The sequence below is a fragment of the Scyliorhinus torazame genome, chromosome 8 (assembly GCF_047496885.1).
Source record: "Scyliorhinus torazame isolate Kashiwa2021f chromosome 8, sScyTor2.1, whole genome shotgun sequence".
Lineage (NCBI taxonomy): Eukaryota > Metazoa > Chordata > Chondrichthyes > Carcharhiniformes > Scyliorhinidae > Scyliorhinus > Scyliorhinus torazame.
In genome coordinates this window covers 102,200,938-102,227,814 of record NC_092714.1, presented here as the reverse complement: position 1 = coordinate 102,227,814, position 26,877 = coordinate 102,200,938, and the positions used below count along the sequence as shown (strand labels likewise).

At 47.7% G+C, this 26,877-nt stretch overlaps 1 protein-coding gene across 1 annotated transcript in view; it reads right to left on the bottom strand.

Moving 5' to 3' along the window:
• The window catches only part of LOC140428015 (glycerol kinase), a 203,857-nt gene that overhangs the window by 30,822 nt on the left and 146,158 nt on the right, over nt 1–26,877 (bottom strand). The window contains exons 15-17 of the mRNA XM_072513963.1: nt 20,847–20,931; nt 9,296–9,416; nt 2,096–2,239 (exon numbers count right to left, since the gene is read on the bottom strand). Of these exons, the coding sequence (XP_072370064.1) occupies nt 2,096–2,239; nt 9,296–9,416; nt 20,847–20,931 (350 nt within the window). The remainder of the gene's footprint in view (nt 1–2,095; nt 2,240–9,295; nt 9,417–20,846; nt 20,932–26,877) is intronic.

The window sequence follows — 26,877 nt, the reverse complement described above, 5'->3', positions numbered from 1 at the left end:
GCAAGTGGCCCTGAAGGTGACAGCAGCACTCAATTTATTTGCCTCTGGGTCTTTCCAGGGATCAACTGTGGACCTGTTCGATATTCATCACTCGGCAACACATCGCGACATTCAAGAGGTGACCAATGCCTTTTACAGGAGGGCCAATCATTATGTAAACTTTGCGCTGGACAAGGATAGTCAGGCTCAGACATTCACAGGCTTCACAGCTATGTCTGTGTTCCCAAGTGTGCAGAGAGCAACAGACTGTACCCATGTGGCTGTGTGGGCTCCCTGACAGCACCATTGATGTTCACTAACCACAAGGGTTTCCAATCCGTCAATGTGTGTGACCATCGAAAGCAAATCCTGCAAGTGTTTGCAAGGTTCCCGGGCACAACTCTGTTCATGCCATCACATGTTCCCTCATAGGGAGGACCACAGGACAGCTAAAAGATGTGATTCAGATGCCTGGACCACTCGGGTGACTCTCTGAAATATGCACAGGAGAGGGTTTGCTGCATAATTGCGGTTTGCTGTGCCCTTCACAATTGCAGAGAGACGAGGTCCTGCCAGAGGGGGAATTGGAGAAGGAGGAATGCTCCTCGGAAGATAGAATGTGGGGAGGTGCAGGAAGTCCCAAGGTGGATGCTGAGGGACAACATATGGGCGTCACGGTGGCTAGCACTGCTGCCTCACAGCTCCGGGGACCCGGGTTAAATTCCGGCCTCGGGAGACTGAGTAGTTTGCATTTTTTCCCCGTGTCTGCATGGGTTTCCTCTGGGTACTCAGATTTCCTCCCACAGTCCAATGACGTGCAGGTTAGGTGGATTGGTCACGCTAAATTGCCCCTTAATCTCCAAAGGGTAGGTGTGGTTACTGGGAAAGGGTGGAAGTGTAGGCTTAAGTAGGGTGCTCTTTCAAGGACTAGTAAAGACTCGATGGACCGAAATGCCTCTTTCTGCACTGTAAATTGTATGTATAAGCACCCTGATGTCATGGTGGAGGAGAGATGGGAGAAGGTTGCCCGTGATACCCGAAAAGCTAAAAGGTTCCTAGAGGAGTAAAACAAAGTCCAATCATCAGGAGACATCTCCTCTATCCCTCCAAGCCATTAAACTAAACTTTCACCGAGAAGACGGGTCCTTCATTCACACCTGGGGCTTAAGAGCTCATTACTCTCTGCGAATAGATCTTAGCTGTGATCATCGGTGTCCTTCTAATGTGCTCACTCTGTCAACTTCAAGTTCAGCAAGGAAGAACAGTGATATTAGTAGAGGCTAGATGCTTCCCATGCCATGTAAGGATGCAAACACTGCCTGCTAATGGCACCTCAGGGTCCAAGTGTGAATACAGGACCAGCCCTCTCAGCGATGGTTTGGTCTTCTTTCAGAAGTCAGGAATGGCTTAAAGGGCTATAGGAGATGCCTCCTGATCTGGCAAGACCTGCTGGGTGGTTTCCAACCTTCCCAAGGCTAATGGGCATGTTGAGGAGGTTTGGGGGAGTGGAGCAACATACAGAAAACAACATGATGACTCACATTATCACCTACCACTCCAAACATATATCTGTGCTCCAATAAACAATTGCTTTCTTCAATTATTGATGAGCAGTACATTTAAACCAAAGTTTATGTGTAATACAATTTGTTTATTTTTGTATACTGTTTGGCCTAAAATATTAAAACAATATGCTGGTAGGGATACATGGGCAGCTGGCAAAACTAGAAAGGGATATGTAACAAGTAAGGTTTAGGAATCTCTGCTGTAGAAAATAAATTAGCTGAACAAAGTTGACTCATTCATAATATTTGCAGAGTTGTAGATCATAGATACTCATTCTCATCTGGGTTTTAATCATTACACCAACATTTTTTTTTATTACATCAAATATACATCACCGTACACTGAATGAGATGATCGTTTTGTAGATCTTGCTCATTTCCTTGGCAGGTGGAGAATGCCAAAACAAGGAGTGTAGCATGTTGTTTGTTACATTTTGAGAAGCAACAATGGGATTATAATAATTCATTTTTAAAAATTAAAAAAAAGTGAAGCAATATAATTTAACACAATGAAAACGTTGAAAAATGTTTCAGGATTAACATTTTCTTACCAGAAGCTTCTATCTGTGGCTCAAACCTTTCCCACACGACTGCTGAGAGAGCGTCAGGAGACAGATTCCACACTCCAACACCATCGGCAGCACCAGCTGCCATAGCAGCACCTAGAGCAGTTGTTTCTGCCATTGCTGGTTTTACTGTAAGAAAAAAAAACTTGCTTACTGTGTGTTTAGATTATCACTACATTATTTGTAAATGTAGGTGCAATGGCAAAAGTTGCTCCACTTTCTTTCAGCCCAAAGTACAGATTATTTCATATTGGTGGGTGAGGTTTGTAGAGGGCGGTGTGGGTTAGTGCGTGAGGTTTGTTGAGTAGGGTGCTGGGGAATACAGGTGCAGATGGGAGGTTAAGCCAATTCACTTAGAGCTGCACTCCTGAGCGGGTTTCAGACCTGCTTGGAACATCTCTAAGTATATCAATGTGTAAACCAGGGTAAGGACAGGGCAAACAGCTTATGTCTGCATTGTTGCGGCCAACTTATTTGACTGTTCTATGGAACTCAGAGCAGTCTAGACAGCATTAACCGGCAACTGGAAGTTTAAATGTCTCATGTAAGTACTGTGCATACGCACGTATTTGGACTCGGTGTCCTGACCCACACCAGTGGCTTACAATGAGTCTTTCGCCACTCATCAGAAGACTCAGGCCATTGTCCAGATTTTAAAATTTTCATTCTAGTTTAAAATACCTTCTCCAGTCGCCAACTACATGATCTCCTTGTCTTACACCCCTCCGAGATCTGCAATACTCTCATTCTGGATGCTTGAACAACCCTGATTTTAACAGATTTACCACTGGTGGTCAAGCCTTCAGCTGCCTGGGATCCAAGCTCTGAAGTTCTCGGTCTAATTCTTCCTGCTTTTTTTTTTTTAACCTCCTACAAAATGCTTCTTAACATCTTCCTCATTGACCAAGCTTTTTGTCATCTACCCTGGTATCTCCTTTTGTGGCTGTGTGTAATTCTTTGTTTTAATAATGCTCCTGTGAAACACCTTTGGACTTTTACTCCATTAAAGGTTCCATTTAAATACAAATTGATGTTGTTGTCTGAACCAAATCAAATCATTAGGAATGTGGCAGCAGTTGCAAAAAATATGAACAATTACATCCACAATCAAAGCTGAATCGAACTTTGAGCACAACCCTACTGAGCTGAATCGAACTTTGAACACAACCCTGCAAGTAACACAACAAATGAGGACTTCCGGGTGCGGCGATGACCAGCTGAGTCGCACGTTTCGGCAGCTCCCTGTGAAACGGACTTTTGGGCTCTTGATAGGAGCCCCAACGGCAATTTTGACGGCTAAAAACACTGTGCGGTAAACCAGAAGGGAATCCCCCCTGGATACGGATGGAAAAAGGAGGAGAGAGTGGCCAGATTGCAGTGGATCCTTTAGAACAGCGGCAAGGAAGGCAAGCAAAAACCAAGATGGCGTCGGAAGGTGGCAGTTTAACATGGGGCCCTGAACAACAAGAGTTCTTGAAATGCTGTGTGGAAGAGATCAAAAAGGAAATGAAGAAAGAGCTGTTGGCCCCGATACTACAGGCGATCGAAGGGCTAAAGGAGGAACAAAAGACCCAGGAGCGGGAGCTTCGGGTCGTGAAGGCAAAGGCAGCCGAGAATGAGGACGATATACAGGGCCTGGTGGTGAAGACGGAGACGCAGGAGGCACATCAGAAACGATGTGTGGAAAGGTTGGAGGCACTGGAAAACAACGCAAGGAGGAACAACCTGAGGATTCTTGGTCTTCCTGAAGGTGTGGAGGGAGCGGACGTCGGGGCATATGTGAGCACGATGCTGCACTCGTTAATGGGAGCGGAGGCCCCGGCGGGTCCGTTGGAGGTGGAGGGAGCATACCGAGTGATGGCGCGAGGACCGAGAGCAGGAGAAATTCCCAGAGCCATAGTGGTGAGATTCCTCCGTTTTAAGGATAGAGAAATGGTCCTTAGATGGGCGAAGAAAACTTGGAGCAGTAAATGGGAGAACGCGGTGATCCGCGTTTATCAAGACTGGAGTGCGGAGGTGGCGAGAAGGAGGGCGAGCTTTAATCGGGCCAAGGCGGTGCTTCATAAAAAGAAAATAAAATTTGGAATGCTGCAACCGGCAAGACTGTGGGTCACATATCGAGGGAGGCACCACTACTTTGAGACGGCGGATGAAGCGTGGACTTTTATTGTGGAAGAAAAACTGGAATGAGCGGGTTATTAAAAAGAACGTTCGAACAAAGTGGTGGGGCGAATGTGGGGGGCAAAGAGGGGTTTTATGTACTAATCCTGCGATGTGGTAACTTTTCTCTCTCCCACAGGTGGTGATGGGGGGAGGAGGGGAGGTGGAGGAGATGGGGCGTTGGCCATTGGGGGCGGGGCCAAGGGAGAAGCGCGGGCTTGGTTCCCGCGCTATGATAATCATGGCGGGAATAGAGAAGCAGGAAGGAGGGGGCGTCGCATGGTGCGAGCCGAGGTCACGGGGAGAAGCCGAGGTCAGCCAGAGTTTGCTGACTTCTGGGAGCAACATGGGGGGAGTAATTACGCTAGCGGGGGATCTAGCAGGGGGGGGAATTACTGGGTTGCTGCTGCTGGGGAGAGGGGGGAGCTGGTATGGGAGAGGATGGGCGGGGGGGCACCGCCTGGGGGAGATACAGCTGCGTGGGAACCGGGTGAGGAGCTGGAAAAAGGTGATGGCTAATCGACAAGGGGGGGGGGGGGGGGGGGTAGGAAGCCCCCCAACTCGGCTGATCACGTGGAACGTGAGAGGGCTGAACGGGCCGATAAAGAGGGCACGGGTACTCGCACACCTTAAGAAACTTAAGGCAGATGTGGTTATGTTACAGGAAACGCACCTGAAACTGATAGACCAGGTTAGGCTACGCAAAGGATGGGTGGGGCAGGTGTTCCATTCGGGGCTAGATGCGAAAAACAGGGGGGTGGCTATATTAGTGGGGAAGCGGGTAATGTTCGAGGCAAAGACTATAGTGGCGGATAACGGGGGCAGATACGCGATGGTGAGTGGCAAACTACAGGGGGAGACGGTGGTTTTGGTAAACGTATATGCCCCGAACTGGGATGATGCCAATTTTATGAGGCGGATGCTAGGACGCATTCCGGACCTAGAGATGGGAAAGCTGATAATGGGGGGAGATTTTAATACGGTGTTGGAACCAGGGCTGGATAGGTCGAAGTCCAGGACTGGAAGGAGGCCGGCAGCAGCCAAGGTACTTAAAGATTTTATGGAGCAGATGGGAGGTGTAGACCCGTGGAGATTTAGCAGACCTAGGAGTAAGGAGTTCTCGTTTTTCTCCTATGTCCATAAAGTCTACTCGCGAATAGACTTTTTTGTGCTGGGTAGGGCATTGATCCCGAAGGTGAGGGGAACGGAGTATACGGCTATAGCCATTTCGGATCACGCTCCACACTGGGTGGACTTGGAGATAGGGGAGGAAACAGGAGGGCGCCCACCCTGGAGAATGGACATGGGACTAATGGCAGATGAGGGGGTGTGTCTAAGGGTGAGGGGGTGCATTGAAAAGTACTTGGAACTCAATGATAATGGGGAGGTCCAGGTGGGAGTGGTCTGGGAGGCGTTGAAGGCGGTGGTTAGAGGGGAGCTGATATCAATAAGGGCACATAAAGGGAAGCAGGAGAGTAAGGAACGGGAGCGGTTGCTGCAAGAACTTTTGAGGGTGGACAGACAATATGCGGAAGCACCGGAGGAGGGACTGTACAGGGAAAGGCAAAGGCTACATGTAGAATTTGACTTGCTGACTACAGGCACTGCAGAGGCACAATGGAGGAAGGCACAGGGTGTACAGTACGAATATGGGGAGAAGGCGAGCAGGTTGCTGGCACACCAATTGAGGAAAAGGGGAGCAGCGAGGGAAATAGGGGGAGTGAGGGATGAGGAAGGAGAGATGGAGCGGGGAGCGGAGAGAGTGAATGGAGTGTTCAAGACATTTTATAAAAAATTATATGAAGCTCAACCCCCGGATGGGAGGGAGAGAATGATGGGCTTCTTGGATCGGCTGGAATTTCCCAAGGTGGAAGAGCAGGAAAGGGTGGGACTGGGAGCACAGATCGAGGTAGAAGAAGTGGCAGTCTACACCTCCCATCTGCAAAGGAAAGGGGACAACTGCCCCCGACTATGTCTGAAGCAACAATATCGCTTCTCTTAAAGAAGGAAAAGGACCCGCTACAATGCGGGTCCTATAGACCTATTTCCCTCCTAAATGTAGATGCCAAGGTCCTGGCCAAGGTAATGGCAATGAGAATAGAGGAATGTGTCCCGGGGGTGGTCCACGAGGACCAAACTGGGTTTGTGAAGGGGAGACAGCTGAACACGAATATACGGAGGTTGTTAGGGGTAATGATGATGGCCCCACCAGAGGGAGAAACGGAGATAGTAGTGGCGATGGATGCCGAGAAAGCATTTGATAGAGTGGAGTGGGATTATTTGTGGGAGGTGTTGAGGAGATTTGGTTTTGGAGAGGGGTATGTTAGATGGGTGCAGCTGTTGTATAGGGCCCCAGTGGCGAGCGTGGTCACGAATGGACGGGGATCTGCATATTTTCGGCTCCATAGAGGGACAAGGCAGGGATGCCCTCTGTCCCCATTATTGTTTGCACTGGCGATTGAGCCCCTGGCGATAGCGTTGAGGGGTTCCAAAAAGTGGAGGGGAGTACTTAGGGGAGGAGAAGAGCACCGGGTATCTTTGTATGCGGACGATTTGCTACTATACGTGGCGGACCCGGCGGAGGGGATGCCAGAAATAATGCGGATACTTGGGGAGTTTGGGGATTTTTCAGGGTATAAATTGAACATGGGGAAAAGTGAGTTGTTTGTGGTGCATCCAGGGGAGCAGAGTAGAGAAATAGAGGACCTACCGTTGAGGAAGGTAACAAGGGACTTTCGTTACCTGGGGATCAGATAGCTAAGAATTGGGGCACATTGCATAGGTTAAATTTAACGCGGTTGGTGGAACAGATGGAGGAGGATTTCAAGAGATGGGATATGGTATCCCTGTCAATGGCAGGGAGGGTGCAGGCGGTTAAGATGGTGGTCCTCCCGAGATTCCTCTTTGTGTTTCAGTGCCTCCCGGTGGTGATCACGAAGGCTTTTTTAAAAAGGATTGAAAAGAGCATCATGGGTTTTGTGTGGGCCGGGAAGACCCCGAGAGTGAGGAAGGGATTCTTACAGCGTAGCAGGGATGGGGGGGGGCTGGCACTACCGGGCCTAAGTGAGTATTATTGGGCCGCTAATATTTCAATGGTGAGTAAGTGGATGGGAGAGGAGGAGGGAGCGGCGTGGAAGAGATTAGAGAGGGCGTCCTGTAGGGGGACTAGCCTACAGGCTATGGTGACAGCCCCATTGCCGTTCTCACCGAGGAACTACACCACAAGCCCGGTGGTCGTGGCTACACTGAAGATTTGGGGACAGTGGAGACGGCATAGGGGAAAGACTGGAGCCTTGGGGGGGTCTCCGATAAGAAACAACCATAGGTTTGCCCCGGGGGGAATGGATGGGGGATATGGAATGTGGCAAAGAGCAGGAATAACGCAACTGAAAGATCTGTTTGTGGATGGGAAGTTCGCGAGTCTGGGAGCGCTGACCGAGAAATATGGGTTGCCCCAAGGGAATGCATTCAGGTATATGCAACTGAGGGCTTTTGCGAGGCAACAGGTGAGGGAATTCCCGCAGCTCCCGACACAAGAGGTGCAGGACAGAGTGATCTCAAAGACATGGGTGGGGGATGGTAAGGTGTCAGATATATATAGGGAAATGAGGGACGAAGGGGAGACTATGGTAGATGAACTAAAAGGGAAATGGGAAGAAGAGCTGGGGGAGGAGATCGAGGAGGGGCTGTGGGCAGATGCCCTAAGCAGGGTAAACTCGTCGTCCTCGTGTGCCAGGCTAAGCCTGATTCAGTTTAAGGTATTACACAGGGCACATATGACTGGAGCACGGCTCAGTAAATTTTTTGGGGTGGAGGATAGGTGTGCAAGGTGCTCGAGAAGCCCAGCGAATCATACCCATATGTTTTGGTCATGCCCGGCACTACAGGGGTTTTGGATGGGGGTGACAAAGGTGCTTTCAAAAGTAGTAGGAGTCCGGGTCGAACCAAGCTGGGGGTTAGCTATATTTGGGGTTGCACAAGAGCCGGGAGTGCAGGAGGCGAGAGAGGCCGATGTTTTGGTCTTTGCGTCCCTAGTAGCCCGGCGCAGGATATTGCTAATGTGGAAAGAAGCCAAGCCCCCGGGGGTGGAGACCTGGATAAATGACATGGCGGGGTTTATAAAGCTAGAGCGGATTAAGTTCGTCCTAAGGGGGTCGGCTCAAGGGTTCACCAGGCGGTGGCAACCGTTCGTCGAATACCTCGCAGAAAGATAGACGGAATGGGAAAAAGAAGGCAGCAGCAGCAGCCCAGGATCGGGGGGGGGGGGGGGGGGGGGGAGGAGGAACCAGAAGGACTCTCAGGGTTGTTAATATATACTGTATAGTATGTATAGGTCGTTGCTACAGATAATTATATATTGGACTGTTAAATTATATTTTTGGAGAGTGTTACTTGTGACAAGGCAGTTGCCAATTAGGGCTAGTTTTCATTTTTGTTATTTATTATTTATTCATTTTTTGTTTATAAAATAGGTCATTGTTATTTGTGTTGTTATAATATTGTGTAAAGGATGCACAATGTACTGTGTTGGTTGACCAAAAATTTTCAATAAAATATTTAATTTAAAAAAAAACACAACAAATGATGCACCAAAGAACAAAGCAACTGTCTCCCACACTTTACATGTGCAACACAGCAAGATTAATAGCCTCATAGTTGGGAACATATAATCACAGGATTTGATGGGCCAGTGATACATTTGTCAGAATAGACCATTAGAAATTCCAGAGTATATGATGCAAAAAAAATGGGTGTGGAAAGGAGAAGAACCACTTTATGTGTGTGGGCAAGACTCAAGTTGCATAATCATCACTAAATTTAAAAAAAAGTCTAGATTATGTGTATGGTACTTTATTCAACTCGCTATAATGCTATGTAATAGCATTCTTTTCAGAATGATTCATATTGAAGAAGGACAATAGTAGTACACATTTTTTACAGTTCTGGAAGAAAATTATGAATTACTTGAAGTCAGATTCCTTTTTTGTAGAGAGGAAACAAAAAGGGGGTAACTTGAATTCTTACCTACTGGTATAGAAAGAATATCTGATTGGAGCTGCATCATAATCTTGTTCGCGGTCATTCCTCCATCCACTTGGAGTGCGCTCTGCTTGATCCCAGATTCTTTATTCATGGCCTCAAGAAGCTAAAAGAAGCAATGACCAAAGGGTAACTGTACATATTTATTTCTGTTGCCCATCCACTGAGGTATTGTTCCTTGTTGACATCACCCAATAAACGTTATTCAACATGTAAAACATTTTTTAAAAAAAATTGAGCAATCTAAAACAGCTTTGCTTGGAAATGGAAAATTATAAGTTTATTCCGGCACTCCAACACGGAGCTTCACTCAAGAGTACAGTTCTGAAATAAAGCTGTAACATTGTGTGCGTTTTTACAATCCACACTTTATTCAAGCATTACTGGGAACCTGAAATGACTGCATTTACCCAATGAATGAAATTCGAACATGGTGTCATGCCACAGATATCATTCTAAATGTCAACAGCTATGAACACAGAGGCTAAAGCTTGATGTATGAACTGTATGTAATGCTTCAAAAAGGAACTGTACAGGATCATGAGAGAAGAGAACATTTCAGTTATAGGAGGCTAAATGTGGGATCACTGGGTCTAGAGTCTTCTGGAACTTGGTTGATTTCCTTGGGAGTTGGAGAAGGATTTCACAGTCTTTTTTCGTAAATTGACCCAAACTTTTTGTTTCTCTCTAGTGTGTTGCTCTGCCAGGTGTTTATGTGACAAGGTGGTGGGGGAACGAATAGATAAATGGCATAAGTGGCTGAACCATGTCTAGATGAGTTATTTTGATGGATGGGATACCAATTTTCTTTCTATATTGTACACAAGTTTATGTGGACAACCAAACAAAGAGTATTTGGGAGTAAAATTGGGTTGGGTGGCTAAGTTTTCTTTTTCATTTTGATGAAAGGTTTTGAAATGGGGTTTTAAGATGTGGGAACACACTTGTGACAGGAAATGTGCATCCATGGCATCCTAGTAAACAGGTTTATACACATGCATTCATTTTGTTGACTAGGTGAGGTGGTGTGAACGGGTTCCTCCTCTATTCAGCCCACTTACTTGGTGGCAACAAAGGTTTTAAAATTTATTTTCCCACAATTGCCTTCTCCAATTCAAATGTATTTATCTGCTAATAAGGAGCCAACCGAACCAGAAAGAAAATGTTTTTTAGTTACTAAATCTGTGAAAAAATAAAGAGGCGACAACACACACACAGGTCATAAGTTGGAAAGTCCAATAAAAGTTAAAAGGATATACAATTAAGCCCTTTGCTGTTCTTTGAGGTGTAGATTATTGAGCATTGCAGTCATTTGAAGTTAATATGTTTCCTGTAAAACTCTGGAATTGACTTTGTTGAGGTCTGTACTACATTGGAGACACTATTATAGCTTAAAAGAGAGTGAGAAAGGAGAGGAGAGAGAGAGAGATCTTGTGCGCTCTTTTCCAGCTTTCAATGTCTTTCGATGACTGACATGTTTCTTTTCCGCCTACAATTTTTAAAACCCCTCTCTGTATATTCCCAGAAGGAGATTCATTTGGAGTGTATTATATTCATTGTTGCAGACAAAACAATCACGCTATTTGGTTTTCCTCTGAAACATCTGACACATAAATCAAAAGGAGTTGAGGGGGTTATTTTATTATCCACAGTGATGTGTTGGGTGCTCTGGATCCGTGGAACACATACAGGCCACCAACACTTAAAATGGTACAACACTATTTTATTAAGCTAGAAACTATTGAACATACTTTCACTGTTGGTTAACACAATGTTAGATTAAACTAAAGACCTATGTCTGTCCTAACCAGTCTATGCACTCAGCACATGGTGAAGATCTATGCTGTAAGCTGTAAGCTCTGTCCTTCTGAGAGGCTGCATCCCGAATGAGCGGGAAAACTGATGCACTCTGTCTTTATAGCGAGTGTGCTCTAACTGGTGATTGGCTGCGGTGTTGTGTGTGTTGATTGGTCTTGCTGTGTGTCCATCAGTGTGTGTGCACCATGATATACTGGTGTATATTATGACATCGCCACTTTTATTAAAAAATCTATGTGTGTGGCAATAAATAATGTGTGGTGATAATGTTCCCAACTACATGTGGGGTGCGAAGACATATTTACAGGACTATGTACATGACAACTAAGCTATTTACATGGGAAGGTGCCTGGTGCAGAGAAGCAGTATGCAACAAGCGTAACAAGATCAACACTATATACAAACAAGGGAAACGATCAAACAAAGCAACGAAACAATTCAGAGAGTCCAAAAATTTGAAAAGTTCATAAATTTAGTCTCTGAAGTGGGCGACAAATTCTGGTTGACTGCCTCAAGGGTGGGTCGAGAGCCGCCAGTTCAGGAGCGGGCTGGACTGCGTCAAAGTCAGGGGGAGGCAGAGCGACAGGAAGCTCTGCATAGTCCATGGCAGGGTCAGCAGGAGGGCGAGGCGACACTGGAGGATCATGTGGCGAGCGTGGAACGAGACGAAGGCGAAGGATTGCGGCGCAGAGTAGAGCCATCCGGTAGACGAACCAGGAACGAGCGGTGGGCCACCTGATGAAGGACAACAGCGGTTGCAGACCAGCCACCATCCAGAAGATGGACGCTGTTATCTGGAGCCAGAGGAGGGAGATCAGCTGAACAGGAGTCATGAGCCGCCTTGTGCTGTGCACGAGACAGCTGCATCCGGCGAAGGACCGGAACATGGTCGAGGTCTGGGACATGGATGGACGGCACCGTCGTCCTCAGGGTGCGACTCATGAGTAATTGGGCTGGCGACAGGCCAGTGGACAGTGGGGCGGGGCGATAGGCCAGCAAGGCAAGATAGAAATCAGACCCAGCTTCGGCAGCCTTGCATAGGAGCAGTTTGACGATATGTACTCCCTTCTCTGCTTTGCCATTGGATTGGGGGTTCAGGGGACTGGACGTCACATGGGCACAATTGTACCATCTGGCAAAGTTGGACCATTCTTGGCTGGCGAAGCAGGGGCCATTGTCCGACATAACCGTGAGCGGGATGCCGTGTTGAGCAAAGGTTTCTTTACATGGACGAATGACTACAGATGAGGCGAGGTTGTGCAACCGTATCACCTCCGGGTAATTCAAAAAGTAGTCCACGATCAGGACATAGTCTCTATCCAGCGCGTGGAACAGGTCGATGCCCACCTTGGTCCATGGTGACGTGACCAACTCGTGGGACTGCAGGGCCTCATGTGGTTGGGCCGGTTGGAAGTGCTGACTAGTGAGGCAGTTGTGCACTGTGTTGGCTATGTCCTCATTAATGCCGGGCCAGTACACTGCGTCTCGGGCCCATCGGCGGCATTTTCCATGCCAAGGTGGCCCTTGTGTAGTTGTTCCAGGACAAGCTGACGCATGCTATGCGGGATGACAATGCGGTCCAGTTTTAGAAGAACCCCGTCTACTACCGCCAGATCATCTCTGACATTATAGAATTGAGGGCATTGGCCCTTGAGCCATCCGTCCGTTAGGTGGTGCATGACACGCTGTAGCAAGGGGTCAGCCGCCGTCTTGCGGCGAATTTGGACGAGGCGTTCATCCGAGGCAGGTAGATTGGAGGCCGCGAATGCCACGCGGGCGTCAACCTGGCAGACAAATCCCGCTGGGTCACATGGAGTGTTGACTGCCCTGGATAGAGCGTCAGCAGTGATGAGGTCCTTGCCTGGGTGTATACCAGCTGGAAATCGTATCGCCGGAGCTTGAGAAAAATACGCTGGAGGCGAGGCGTCATGTCGTTCAAGTCTTTCTGTATTATATTAACCAGCGGGTGATGGTTGGTCTCGACGGTGAATTGAGGAAGGCCATAGACATAATTGTGAAATTTAACAACACCGGGCAGAAGGCCCAGGTACTCCTTTTCTATCTGCACGTTGCGCTGCTCCGTGGGGGTCATCGCACGTGACGCATATGCAATGGGGGCCTATGATGAGGCCTCATCACGTTGAAGGAGCACTGCCCCATTGCCAGATTGACTGGCATCGGTCGAAATTTTGGTCTCCTTTGCTGGATCAAAGAAGGCTAAGACCGGGGCCGTTGTCAGTTTTGCCTCGAGTGTTGCTAACTTTTGGATGGTTCAATTGGCTCTGTTCTATAACCTTTGCTCTAGAGTCGCCAGGTATCTTTATGATACCGCCACGAGGTTCAAGTTCAAGTAATGATCAATAACTCAACACACCAATTAGTAAGATTCAAATCAAAACACATTTATTATACACAGTAAATCACTACTCATGCATAAACTCTACTTTCTAGGCTATTCCTATCACTAAAAGGCCTATACTTAGCTTCGGACTGGCCCACCAGGTCAGGGGAACAAATGGCCTTTCGTTCAGGTCCTGAGTCTGCAGGATTCAAAAGCTGGTATGGACTGGTAGCTAGGAGCACCTATCTCATAGCGAGCGTTGACTTGAGACTTACTTGATTGGCGGCAGCTGAGACAGGTCACTGTCACGGGTTGATTCAAGTTGCTGAGTGACCCTGCCAAAGAAGGACGATTTGAACTTGGGGGCTTTACTTTATAGTCCCAAGGGGCTTCCCGCCCTTTGGGGCGGACCCCGTATCTGGTTCCAAGTGATTGGACTACTTTCCGATCACTTGGATCGATTTCTCCAATGCCGGAGCGGTTCCACGATCGCTAGACGGTCCCTAAATGTTCGTTGGCCTTCCTTTGTCTTGGCTCCTGCTGGCGCCGAGGAGTCTGGCTTGGCTTTCTTTACCTTAACTGTTGCCATTGAGTCTGGGAATCGCACATTACTATGTAGATGGCTGCTGCATTACTATGAAGATGGCTGCTGGTTTCAGTGCTGTCTGGTTCCTTACATGAAATGAAAATGAATGAAATGAAATGAAAATCACTTTTGTCACAAGTAGGCTTCAAATTAAGTTACTGTGAAAAGCCCCTAGTCGCCACATTCCGGCGCCTGTTCGGGGATGCTGGTACGGGAATTGAACCGTGCTGCTGGCCTGCCTTGGTCTGCTTTCAAAGCCAGCGATTTAGCCCTGTGCTAAACCAGCCCCTGGTTCAATACAGGTTCAATACACATGATTTCTGTATTTGCTAGTCTTTGCCTGTGTTGGCTGAATTTCCCTTCAGCCTTTGCAGTTCTCCATTTTAAGTCGGGAAGTGGGCAACTCAGGTGGCTACATGAGTTCCCCCCATTCGCGCTCGTGGGCAGGGAGCCATTGGAAGTCTGTTGTCTTCCTGACCAGGTTCCGGAGAGCCGTGGTATGAGAGGCGAGGTTAGGGATGAATTTCCCTAAAAAATTGACCATGCCCAGAAATCGGAGGACCGCCTTCTTGTCCTCTGGTATTTTCATAGCTGTGTTGGCAGCTACCTTGTCCGCATCCGGCTGCACACGCAATAGGGAGATGTTGGCCCCGAGGAACTTAAGTTCTGTCTGACCAAAAGAGCATTTGGCCCTGTTGAGGTCGGAGGCCATGCTCATGAATACATATGAATACGCGCTGGAGGCGACTAACATGCTCCTGTGGGGTGGTAGACCAAATGCTTATGTCATCGACATAGACACGAACACCTTCAATACCTTCCATCATTTGTTCCATAATCCTATGGAAAACTTCTGATGCAGAGATGATCCCAAACGGCATCCTGTTGTAACAATATCTTCCAAAGGGGTGTTAAACGTGCAGAGTTTCCTGCTGGATTTATCGAGCTGGATTTGCCAGAATCCTTTTGAGGCGTCGAATTTGGTAAAGAGCTTGGCGCGATCCATTTCACATGTGAGCTCTTCGCGCTTGGGAATTGGATAGTGCTCTCTCATAATATTGCGATTTAGATCCTTGGGATCAATGCAAATTCTCAATTCGCTGGAAGGCTTTTTTACACATACCATGGAACTGACCCAGTCAATCGGTTCCGTGACTTTGGAAATCACTCCTTGGTTCTGGAGGTCCTGCAGCTGCTGGTTGAGGCGGTCCTTAAGGGGTGCTGGGACCCTACGAGGTGCGTGCACCACAGGCGTGGCATTCGGTTTTAATAAAATCTTGTAGGTGTACGGGAACGTGCCCATGCCCTCGAAGACATCGTGGTACTGGTTGATAATGGCGTCAAGCTGCGCCCTGAAGTCAAGACGTGTCAGCAGGAGAGAGAGAGTGAACTCTCTGAACTAGGTTCAACAGCTTGCATGCCTGTGCGCCAAGCAGGGAGGCTTTTGAGGAGCTCACGATTTCAAAGGGAAGGATGCCTTTGTGTGACCTGTGCGTCACTCCAAGTTGACATGAGCCGCTGGCAACAATGGCATTCCATTATAATCAAATAGTTGGCAGGCTGATGGCAGGTTTGACGCGAAGGCTTTGGGGGTCAGACTGACTGGCAATGAGATTGCGGAGGCACCGGTGTCCAGGCGGAATCGTATTTGAGACCGGTTGACCGTAAGGGTGGCACACCACTCATCGTCTGGATTGATGCTGTATACCGATCGAGGCTGGATTCTTTGCTTCGGGGACACCCTGTTTTTTGTAATAATACCGACTCGAAAAGGCGCCTTTGGGTCCTCTGTGTCAATATCGGGTAGCAGGTCCGAATCGGGCTTGGTGACCGTGGGTTGAATGGCCCGGACATTCCTGCGAGGCTGGCTGGAGCAACGAGAGTTGGCAGGCTGAGCTGATCTGCATAAAGCAGCATAGTGGCCAAGTTTGCTACATCTCAGGCATCGTCGGGATTTGGCAGGACATTGCGGCTTTAAATGGGCAGAGCCACAGTTGCCGCACATTGTAGCGTCAGTACGCTCGCTGCGCCGCCGCACACGTGGTGCGCGCCTGCGTAGTACGTTAGTCGACGTCGCCGTCCCCCCGTTCGGTGCACACAAGCGTGGGAGTCCGTGAAAAGCGCGTGAAATGGCCGGAAATGGCCGCCCTCATCCAGGCTGAGGCCCTGGAGTTGCTGGATTGCTTGGACCCGTTCTGCCTCGTGGGGACCTTGCCGCGCCGTTTCAGCCTCTTGGATATGGGAATATCGACGAGTGGCGTGTTCATGTAGCATGCAGGTCTCTATGGCAATCGCTAGGGTGAGCTGCTTTACCTTGAGGAGCTGCTGGTGTAGGGGGTCCGACTGAACTGAACACCGAAAACGATCCGGTTGCATATCATGGAGTCGGAGGTGGACCCGTAATTACAAGACTGCGCAAGGATGCGGAGGTGGGTGAGAAAGGACTGGAAAGGTTCATCCTTCCCCTGCAAACGCTGTTGGAATACATAGCGATCAAAACTTTCATTCACCTCGATGCCGCAGTGACTGTCAAACTTAAGGAGGACCGTCTTGAATTTTGATTTATCTTCACCATCAGCAAAGGTGAGAGAATTGAAAATGTGGATGGCATGGTCCCCGGCCGTGGATAGGAAGAGAGCGATCTTACTGGTGTCTGAGGCAGCTTCCCGGTCTGTGGCTTCAAGGTAGAGCTGAAAGCGTTGTTTGAATATCTTCCAGTTGGCCCCTAGGTTACCGGTGATGCGGAGTGGTGGAGGCGGGCGGACGCTGTCCATTTTGCAGGATGGCTGTATGTTGGTGGAAGGCAGATCACTTGCAGGTAGGTCTAAGAAGTTCTAACATCCCTCCACTACTGGTACCATGTGTGTTGGGTGCTCTGGATCCGTGGAACGCATACAGGCAACCAACACTTAAAATAGTACAACACTATTTTATTAAGCTAGAAACTGTTGAACATACTTTCACTGTGGGTTAACACGATGTTAGATTAAACTAAAGACCTATGTCTGTCCTAACCAGTCTATGCACTCAGCACATACAGCACATAGTGAAGATCTGTGTTGTGAGCTGTAAGCTCTGTCCTTCGGAGAGGCTGCATCCCGAATGAGCGGGAAAACTGATGCCCTCTGTCTTTATATTGAGTGTGCTCTAACTGGTGATTGGCTGCGGTGTTGTGTGTGTTGATTGGTCTTACTGTGTGTCCATCAGTGTGTGTGTCTGCACCATGATATACTGGTGTATATTATGACACACAGGGATATATCTGGTTCATCAACAATTTCCACTGTTTTGCTAGAACAATAGTAGATCAAAGTCCAGCACTCTACATTTTTAATGCTTTACTTTTAAGAATATGAAGTGGCCCTTGACACCCTCCTGCAGGTATGAAATTCCACAAACAGGTCTGTTCATACAGAAACGTTTCAGAAAAATGTTCAACTTTCCATTTCCCCCACCCCACCCTCCTCCGCACAGTGCTATTTAAAGGGACCATGAAGTATTTAAAATATTAATTGCTGGCTTATTGCTTTGACTGCTAGTGCGATTCAAGTTTTGGAGGTTTCCTTTACCTGGCTGAAATTTTAGGGTACTCTGCAATGAGGGTTTTGGCTCATCATGCAATCCATTAGATGTCAAGTGAACTATTGCACTGATTCAAGTTGCTTCTAGCTACGAGTAGCTTTGTTGGGCTTCCTTTGGGAATTGAACATGACTGGGAGATTTAAAAAAAAAAAAAACATTATTTGGTGAGGGCGTTGTTGGCTGGACCAGCATTTATTGCTCTTCACGGAGGGTCTGGAGTCACATGCAAGCCAGACCAGGTAAGGATTTACTTCCCTAAAGGGCATTAGTGAACCATTTAGGTTTTTACCGCAATTGACAATGGTTTCATGGTCATTATTCAACGTTTAATTCTAGATTTTTATTGAATTCAAATTCCACCATCTACTCTGGTGGGATTTGAAGCCAGGTCTCCAGAGCATTACCCTGGGTCTTTGGATTATCAGTCCAACGACAATACCACTATGCCACTGAAGAGAGGCCACAGAAGAGGTCAATCTGCTTGTAGGTAGTTCGGAGGGGTGGTAGTGGGAGTTGGGAAGGGTGGAAAAGAAAGGCTCCTGAGCCTATCTGTAGATGAACGTCAAGGGCTAATAATCCTGCAGCCTCCATAAATTTAAACTCATCCAAAACCTGGTTGTCATTTGATACTAGCTTATTGTTTTTCTTACACCAAAACAATCCACCATCTAAATATCTACATGTAAAGCCCACAACATGTAGTACAGTATTACTTCAATCTTATGAAGAAGCATATTCGTTATAATATGAAATGCCATTGACACGAAAAGGCAACTGATCAAAAGTCACCAATTAGTTCATACAAATATTCAAAATAGAAGTAGGCCATCTGGCCCCTCAAGTCGGCTTCGCCATTCAATAAGGTCATGGCCGATCTGTTTGTCTTTAGTTCCACATTCTCCATCTACGCCCAATAACCTTGGATTCTCTTGCCTGACAAGAATCTATCTAAAATAAGCAAAATACTGCGAATGCTGGAATGTGAAACAAGAACAGAGGACACTGGAAAAACTCAGCCAGTCTGCCAGCATCTGTCAGGAGAGAATTATCTACCTTAAAAACATTGTGGCGCCTACTGACGCAGAGAGTTCCAAAGTCACACAACCCTCTGAGAAAAATACTTTCTCCTCATCTCTGTTCGACAAGGGCATGTCCTAATTTTATAACAGTGCCCCCTAATGCTATATACTTCAATCAAGTCATCCCTCACTCTTCTAATTATTTGTACTGAAAATGGTTGCAAGCACCTCAGCCTTGTTTATAGCATCCGAGTGAAAAAGTACTGAATAGTTTGCCAGATGTGCCAAGTTGATGATACTGCTTAGCTTCCTTCATAGGTCACCATTGTGGATATCAATCTTCAGCCAATTCAATTAATTCCACATGAAAAAAGATTGCTTAGTGCATCAGTATAGCAAATGGTACTAGTCCCAAACACATCCTGGCTATTCAGCTAAACATATGTGCTTCAGCGTTAGCTGCACCACTGGCTAATCTGTTCCAGCATGATCATAACATTTGCATCTACCAAGTATGAAAAATTGCCACGGTAAATCCTGTTCACAAAACACAGGTCAAATATATCTTGGCCAATTATCACCTGTTGCAATCCCTAGAAAAGAGATGATTAAGTTTTAACAATAAATCCCAATTCCCAATTTAAAGGAATTGCACAAAAAGATTTCAAATTTTAAGACTTTCATTGTAACGCACAAACTAAAAGTAGCATTGACGAAACAATATTTTAGTGGGTAACCAATATTCTAAACTGCAGAAAAGATCCTCTATTTATCAGTTACAACAAATTTCCCTCCAGAGTTATACTTTGCCCCTCAAGTGGAAACCCTTATTTTTCCAGAACCGATTCAAAGTTATTCTTAGCTCCTCAAAACTTGCTTCCTTTCTTTCACTTTCTCAGCTGTGTACCTCCTACTTCCCTAACAGGCTTTCAACGTGAGGGACAAAATGGAAATTTTTCCCTCTAGCGAAAGCTAGGCAAATCTTCCAATCTCGCTTAAAATCTTACAAACCCAGTCTCATCAATTTGAACACAAGCTCCCACCCACATTGTGTGGTGAACCATAGAGACTTGCTGTTTCTATCTTCCTGCTCTCTCCTTCGATCCTTGTCAATTGGCTGTCTGTGAGATTCAGTGATATTTTAAGAAAACTCTTGATCCTACAATGTTTCCTCTTTCATGGCTCATTTCCATGGCAATATGATCCACATATGGTCTTGTATCTGGGTAGAAATGCTACTTGGCTATCCTTTAAACTCCTAATTCTACCTTGAAACAAAATAGACAATTTAAAGTGTAGCCATTACAAAATTTGACAGTCTTAACAACCTCCTGAGATTCTGGAGACTAACTGAGGGACGGGACGGGATGGGGGAGGGTCCATCTCTTGCGGTTGGCTGGAGAGCTTCTTTTTTAGCATACCCGCAAACCACGTGCAAATCAGGCAGTGGCGAGACCAGTGATGGGCCTTCCCTTGGAATCAAGACCCGAGGTGCATAAGTAAATCAGAGACCAGCAACATTTGTGCTCAGCTGCATTATTGGAGAGGCCATGGATGCCACCAAAAAGACATGCACTGGAGTTGCAGGATCGCACAGCTACCAAGGCAGCAGTTGAGTAATGTGGGCAGGGGATGTGAGAGGGTGTGTTTTGCGGAATGAGCGTCATGGGGAGCTGGTTGCAGGGGATTTGGCAGCAATGGGGGGGGGGGGGGGGAGAAGAGAGGGGTATTCTGATATATAGTTCCTTGATTAGGCACAGATCCCTTCTGATCAACGGACTGATCTGACCCATGCATGCCCCTCCCCCCCCCCCATGGTGACTAGCTGGCTGCAGTTTTACCTTTCATGCATGCCACATGACCACAGGCCTTCACGCAGCTGGGGTAGCTACAGCGGCAGTGGGGTGAGGCCCTTAAGTGGTCATTAATTAAGGTCCTGAAATTAACAGGATGAGAGGTTCGGCCCTCTGACCTGGAACTTAAATTCTGATGGAGGTGGGAAGATGGTAGGGTTCCTGTATGCCACCAGCCTACCAAGCTCACCATCAGCGAAAGCAGAAGATGCCACCTATAGTTTATTGACCGTCAGCACAAAAGTTCTGTTTGGGTTGTTTACAGGTGTGAATAATTCCAGCAAACAAATTTATACTGCAACCTCGAGGCACCCAACAAAATAAAGCATTTGCTTACCTCACGAGTTTGAAAAGCAACAGCTTCTAGTGCAGCAAATGCAATATGATTCCTATTTGTATACTGGGTAAGGCCACATATTGTTCTGCAGAGCAAATGAGTGGAAAATAATTTTAAATTAAGTAGTGTAAATTTGTACAGACATGATTTGCATAGTGCAAAAGATTTCAATATTCCAGGTTTCAGAAGAAATAATTATTTCACAGCTTTATTTAGCAACATTTAACATAATTATAAGGGGGCCTGTTTCCCAAATAAATCAACATGTTTTGAATTGGTGAACAATTTCCAGCTCTATAAACACAGTTACTATGATGTTGCAGTTTGCCTACAACAACATTTGTAGCAACAGAAGTAATATTTGTGCATTTCTACAGTGCAATTCATGACTTAAGTATATCTAAAATATTGCACTCCAACAGATGGGAAAGAAAGATAAATGGAAGAAGTGTACAAAAACACAAAGCAGATCAGAGAACTAAACCACTTGGGATTCATGAGATTTAAAAGTTTACTGTACTTGAACAACAATTAATAAGGTCATGCAAATTAGCTAACCGCTATTTCTCTCATAAGGAGACACCCACCATTTGAAAGAATGCGAAGAGATGGAGGGGCGGGGGACCATTTAAAAGTGTGTGAAGAGGCAGGGGCAGGACACCATTTAGCAGTCTGCGATGAGACAGAGGGGCAGGACATCATTTAAAAGTGTGTGAAGAAACAGAGGGGCGGGACACCATTAAAGTGTACAAAGGATCAAGGAGTGGGATGCCATTTAAAAGTGTGCGAAGAGAAAGAGGGCCGGTCGGGGCACCATTTAAAAGTGTCTGAATCGACAGAGGGGCAGGACACCATTTAAAAGTGTGCAATGAGTTAGAGGGGGGGGGGATACCATTTAAAAGTGTGTGATAAGACAGAGGGGCGGGACGCCATTTAAAAGTGTGCAATGAGTTAGAGGGGGGGGGATACCATTTAAACGTGTGCGATAAGACAGAGGGGTGGGACGCCATTTAAAAGTGTGCGAAGAGTCAGGCGGGACGCCATTCAAAAGAATATGAAGAGACAAGAGGGGCGGATTGGACACCAATTAAAAGTGCACGATGAGAGAGGGGCAAGGTGCCATTTAAAAGTGCGTGGTGAGTCAGAGGGGTGGGTGGGATACCATTTAAAACTGTGCGATGAGGGGCAGGGTACTAAGATTTTAAGGATAAACATGACCCCCAGCCCATGGGTGGCGAGTGAGACTGACGTGTTGGCCTTTGCCTCTCTGATAGCCCGGAAGAGGGTGGCAGACTCCGGAGCCGCCAAAGGCAATGGTGTGGGTGGATGACCTGTCGGAATTTTTACATTTGGAGAAGATAACGTTTGCCTTTAGGGGTTTGGAGAAGGGCTTCTACTCAAGGTGGAGACTGTTCACCTCCTTCTTCAAGAGTTAGTAATCCTCAGTGGGGGGATGGGGGGCAGTTGTTTTATCGATACAAAATGGGCATCTGGAGTGATGTTTATAATGAGAATTGTATAATGTTTGATTGAATGTTGTGTTTTGAAAATAAGATGAAATGCCGCAGGCCGCCGCTATGCGCATGCGCGGACTGCCGACCGGAAGTGCAAGGCCCCCTATCTGCAGCCAGAGCTGCGAGAAGCACTCCGGGGCCCTGCTCCCCTTGCAGGTTGGAGTGAAACGCCAGCATTTTGATGCAGGCTTGGGGACATAGCCCCATTTTTGGAGAATCCAGCCCTCTGTACCTGAATGCGCACAATATCTGTCAGAAAATCACAGTTCAGACAGATGAACATAGAACATTTCCTACTTTGGCAGCCGGGTGTTTTGCGCTGTGTTCAGTGGCGAGGAAGGTCTGAATGACGTGTAGTCTGCCGTCGTGTCTAGCCATATCGACAATGCGTCCAACATTATTGACCCGCTATTGAAGTAAGAATATGGGCCATCTGAGAACAAAGAGGCTGGAAGATGGACCCACTCCAGGGTACCTGATCTGGAAGGTCCACCTGCAGATGCTCTCCAGACCCACTACTGTGGTGTTCCAGGGTTGGCGGTGGCCTCCATCTGAACTGTGGAGGCAGCCCCAGGCATCGTTCAGATGAACCCAACATCTGCATGCCACATTGTATGAACACGTTTCACACCGGCATGTTTTCCTGCTGGCATCGCCGACAACGTGCTGTGGATGTCAGGTCTGAATCTGCATCCCATTAATGTAATGCAAATGAGGTTCATGCCATCCTTTGGCAGGCACCAGCAGGAGATCCCTCTGTAAATTCACATCAGTGTAAAACCAATTTCTGGCCCTCCTGCCATGCTGTCCCACCCTGCCTCCATCAAACATGACGGTGGGGGCTTGGGAGAATTTTAGCCATGGTTGCAAGGCGATCAAGAATGGGATCTGAATGTTAAAAAGTATTGGCATTTCGGGAAGACAGAAAGCGTAGTAAAAATGGTGAGGTGGACTCTAGGGGAATTTGGCCGGTTTTCGGGGTATAAGCTTAATATGGGAAAGAGTGAGATGTTTGTGGTCCAGGTGAGGGGGCAGGAGAGCTGACTGGGGGAGCTGCCATTTAGGTTAGTAAAGGGAAGCTTTAGGTACCTAGGAATCCAAGTGGCGCGGGAATGGGACCGGTTGCATAAATTGAATCTGGCCCGGCTGGTGGACCAAATGAAGGACGATTTTCGGAGATGGGACGCGCTTCCGTTGTCTCTGGCTGGGAGGGTGCAAACAGTGAAGATGACGGTCCTTCTGAGATTCCTATTTGCATTTCAGTGTCTCCCCATCTTTACTCCGCGGTCCTTTTTTAAGCGGGTCAACAGAGTGATCACGGGCTTCGTCTAGGTGGGCAAAGCCCCGCGAGCAAGGAAGGTAATGCTTGAGCGGAGTCGGGGAGAGGGTGGGCTGGCACTGCCGAATTTTGGCAATTATTACTGGGCGGCTAATATAGCCATGATCAGGAAGTGGGTGATGGGGGAGGGAACGGCATGGATGCGTATGGAGGGACCAGTTTGGGGGCGTTGATAACTGCGCCTCTGCTGTTCCCGCTGGCATGGTACTCCACCAGTCCAGTGGTGGTGGCGGCTCTGAGAGTTTGGGGCCAGTGGAGGTGGCATGTTGGAGCAGTGGGAGCATCGGTCTGGGCCCCAATTTGTGATAATCACCGGTGTGCCCCGGGGAGTATGGCCGGGGTTTCCGGTTATGGCGGGGATTGAGAGGATGGAGGATATGTTCATAGAGGGGAGCTTTCCAAGTATGAGGGCGTTGGAGGAAAAGTTTGGGTTGGCGAGGGGAAACAAATTCAGGTATCTGCAGGTGCGGGACTTCCTTCGTAAACAGATGTCACCTTCCTGCTCCTACCACTAAGGGGGATTTAGGACAGGGTAGTTTCCAGAGGGTGGGTAGGAGAAGGGAGCGTCTCAGACATTTATAAGGAGCTTATGGGGTCGGAGGAGACGCAGATCGAGGAGCTGAAGCACAAGTCGGAGGAGGAGCTGGGAGGTGAGATAGAGGATGGTCTATGGGCAGAAACGTGGAGTAGAGTTAACGCGTTTGCAACATGTGCCAGGCTCAGCCTGATACAATTTAAGGTTGTTCACCGGGCTCACATGACAGTGGCCCGGATGAGCAGATTCTTTGGGGTGCGCAAAATGTGCGGGAGGACCAGCGAACCGTGTCCACATGTTTTGGACATGTCCAAAGCTTAGGGGATTTTGGCAGGGGTTTGCGGACATCATGTCCACGGTGTTAAAAACAAAGGTGGCGCTGAGTCCAGAGGTGGCGATTTTCGGGGTGTCAGAAGGCCTGGGAATCCAGGAGGAGAAAGAGGCAGACGTTCTGCGAGCCAGTGAGGTCTTTTGGCCGTTTTCCGATTCCGCTGCATTTAAAAAAACAAATGTTAGAGGTAATTTTAACCTCTGGAGGTGACGCAGATTTTCATTTTAGTTTAATGGTGGCTCCCTCTCTCCCCCGATTGTTGTGCCCGAGCTTCCAGCTGCCTCTCTTCCGCCAGCATGGTGAAAACTCTGCTGAGGTGTAACATCGACTTTGTGCCGGGGAATTTGGGGGGCAGCAGCCTGTGAGAAATACTGCTCGAGAAGGGTAAATACAGTTAATATGGAGCAAAATCCAAATTTGAGAGAAGAAGGTTAAGAGGTGACTTAATTGAGGCATACAAGATGATCAGAGGATTAGATAGGGTGGACAGTGAGAGCCTTTTTCCTCGGATGGTGATGTCTAGCACAAGGAGACATAACTTTAATTGAGGGGAGATAGATATAGGACAGATGTCAGAGGTAGGTTCTTTACTCAGAGAGTAGTAAGGGCGTGGAATGCCCTGCCTGTAACAGTAGTGGACTCGCCAACTCTAAGGGCATTCAAATGGTCATTGGATAGACATATGGACGATAAGGGAATAGTGTAGATGGGCTTTAGAGTGGTTTCACAGGTCGGCGCAACATCGAGGGCCGAAGGGTCTGTACTGCGCTGTAATGTTCTATGTTCTAGCCTTTGCTTCCCTGGTAGCCCGGAGACGGATACTATTAGCTTGGAGGGACTCAAAGCCCCCGAAGTCGGAGACCTGGCTATTGGACATGGCTAGCTTTCTCGGTTTGGAAAAAATCAAGTTCGCCTTGAGAGGGTCACTGTTAGGGTTCATCCGGAGGTGGCAACTGTTCATCGACTTCTTTGCTGGAAATTAATCGTCAGCAGATCGGGGGGGGGGGGGGGGGGTAGTTTAGATTAGAGTAAGGGGTCAATAGTCAATAAGGATGGGACCTGTATGAGAGGTTAATGGCTTTTGCACTATGTTTATGGTTTTCATGTATATTGTTTATTTTGTTGGTGTCACTATCCCAAAAATACTTCAATAAAATGTTTATTTAAAAAAAAAAAGATGGTGGGGGGGGTTCTGTTAATTAAAGATGACATTAGTGAGGGGATGGGTGGGGCAGTTGTTCCATTCGGGGCTGGATAAGACGACGAGGGGGTTGATGATGTTGGTCAATAAGAGGGTTGCGTTTGAGGTGGTGAGCATTGTGGCCAATCCGGAAGGAGGGCGGCATTTGACAGTCAGTGGGAAGTTGGAGGGATGCCGGTAGTTTTGGTAAATGTTTATGCCGCGAATTGGGATGATGTGGATTTTATGAGGTGGGTATTGGGGAGGATTCTGGACTTGTACTCGCATTGGTTGATAATGTGGGGGGGGGGGGGCTTTAATACGGTCATAGAACCGAGCTTGGATCGGTCGAGCCCAAAGTCGTCGAAGGTGTTTGCAGTGGCGAGGCGGGGTGGGGGGGAAGAGGAGGACCCGTGGAGGTTTTGGAGGTGAGGGCGAAGGAGTTTTCATAGTTCTCTCATGTGCACCGGGTGTACTCCGGATCAAGTTTTTTGTGATGGACAAGGCACTGCTGGTGGAGGTGGCCGACTCGGAATACTAGGCGTTTGTGGTTTCTGACCATGCGCACATTGGGTAGATTGGAGGATGGCTTGGGGGGGGGGGGGACCCAATTGTCACAGTAGAGGCTAGATGTGGGGTTGCTGTTGGATGAGGTGGTGTGTGAGCAGGTGAGGTCTGCCATTCGGGACTAGGTGGAGTTGAACGACATGGTGGGGGGGGGAGGGGGGGGGGGTCACAGTCGCCAATTTGTGGGAGGGACTCAAGGTAGTCAGAGGGGAGTTTATATCAATTCGGGTGCAAGGTGGAGCAGGAGGAGGCGGCAACGATGGTCGATGAGATTTTGAGGGTGGATAGGAAATATCCGGGTGCGCCGGAGGCGGTATTGTTGAACGAGAGGCAGAGGCGCCAGATGGAGTTTGGGCTAATTTCAACAGGGAAGGCGGTGGGACAGTTGCAGAGGGCCAGAGGGGCTGTTCATGAGTATGGAGAGAAGGATGTTGGCCCATCAGTTGAGAAAGCAGGATGTGGAGAAGGTGATGGGTAGAATAAGAGAATGTAAGGCTACAGTGGTGTTGAACCCAGAGGGGGTAAATGGATTGTTTGAGGCCCTTTAGAAGAGGCTCAACGAGTT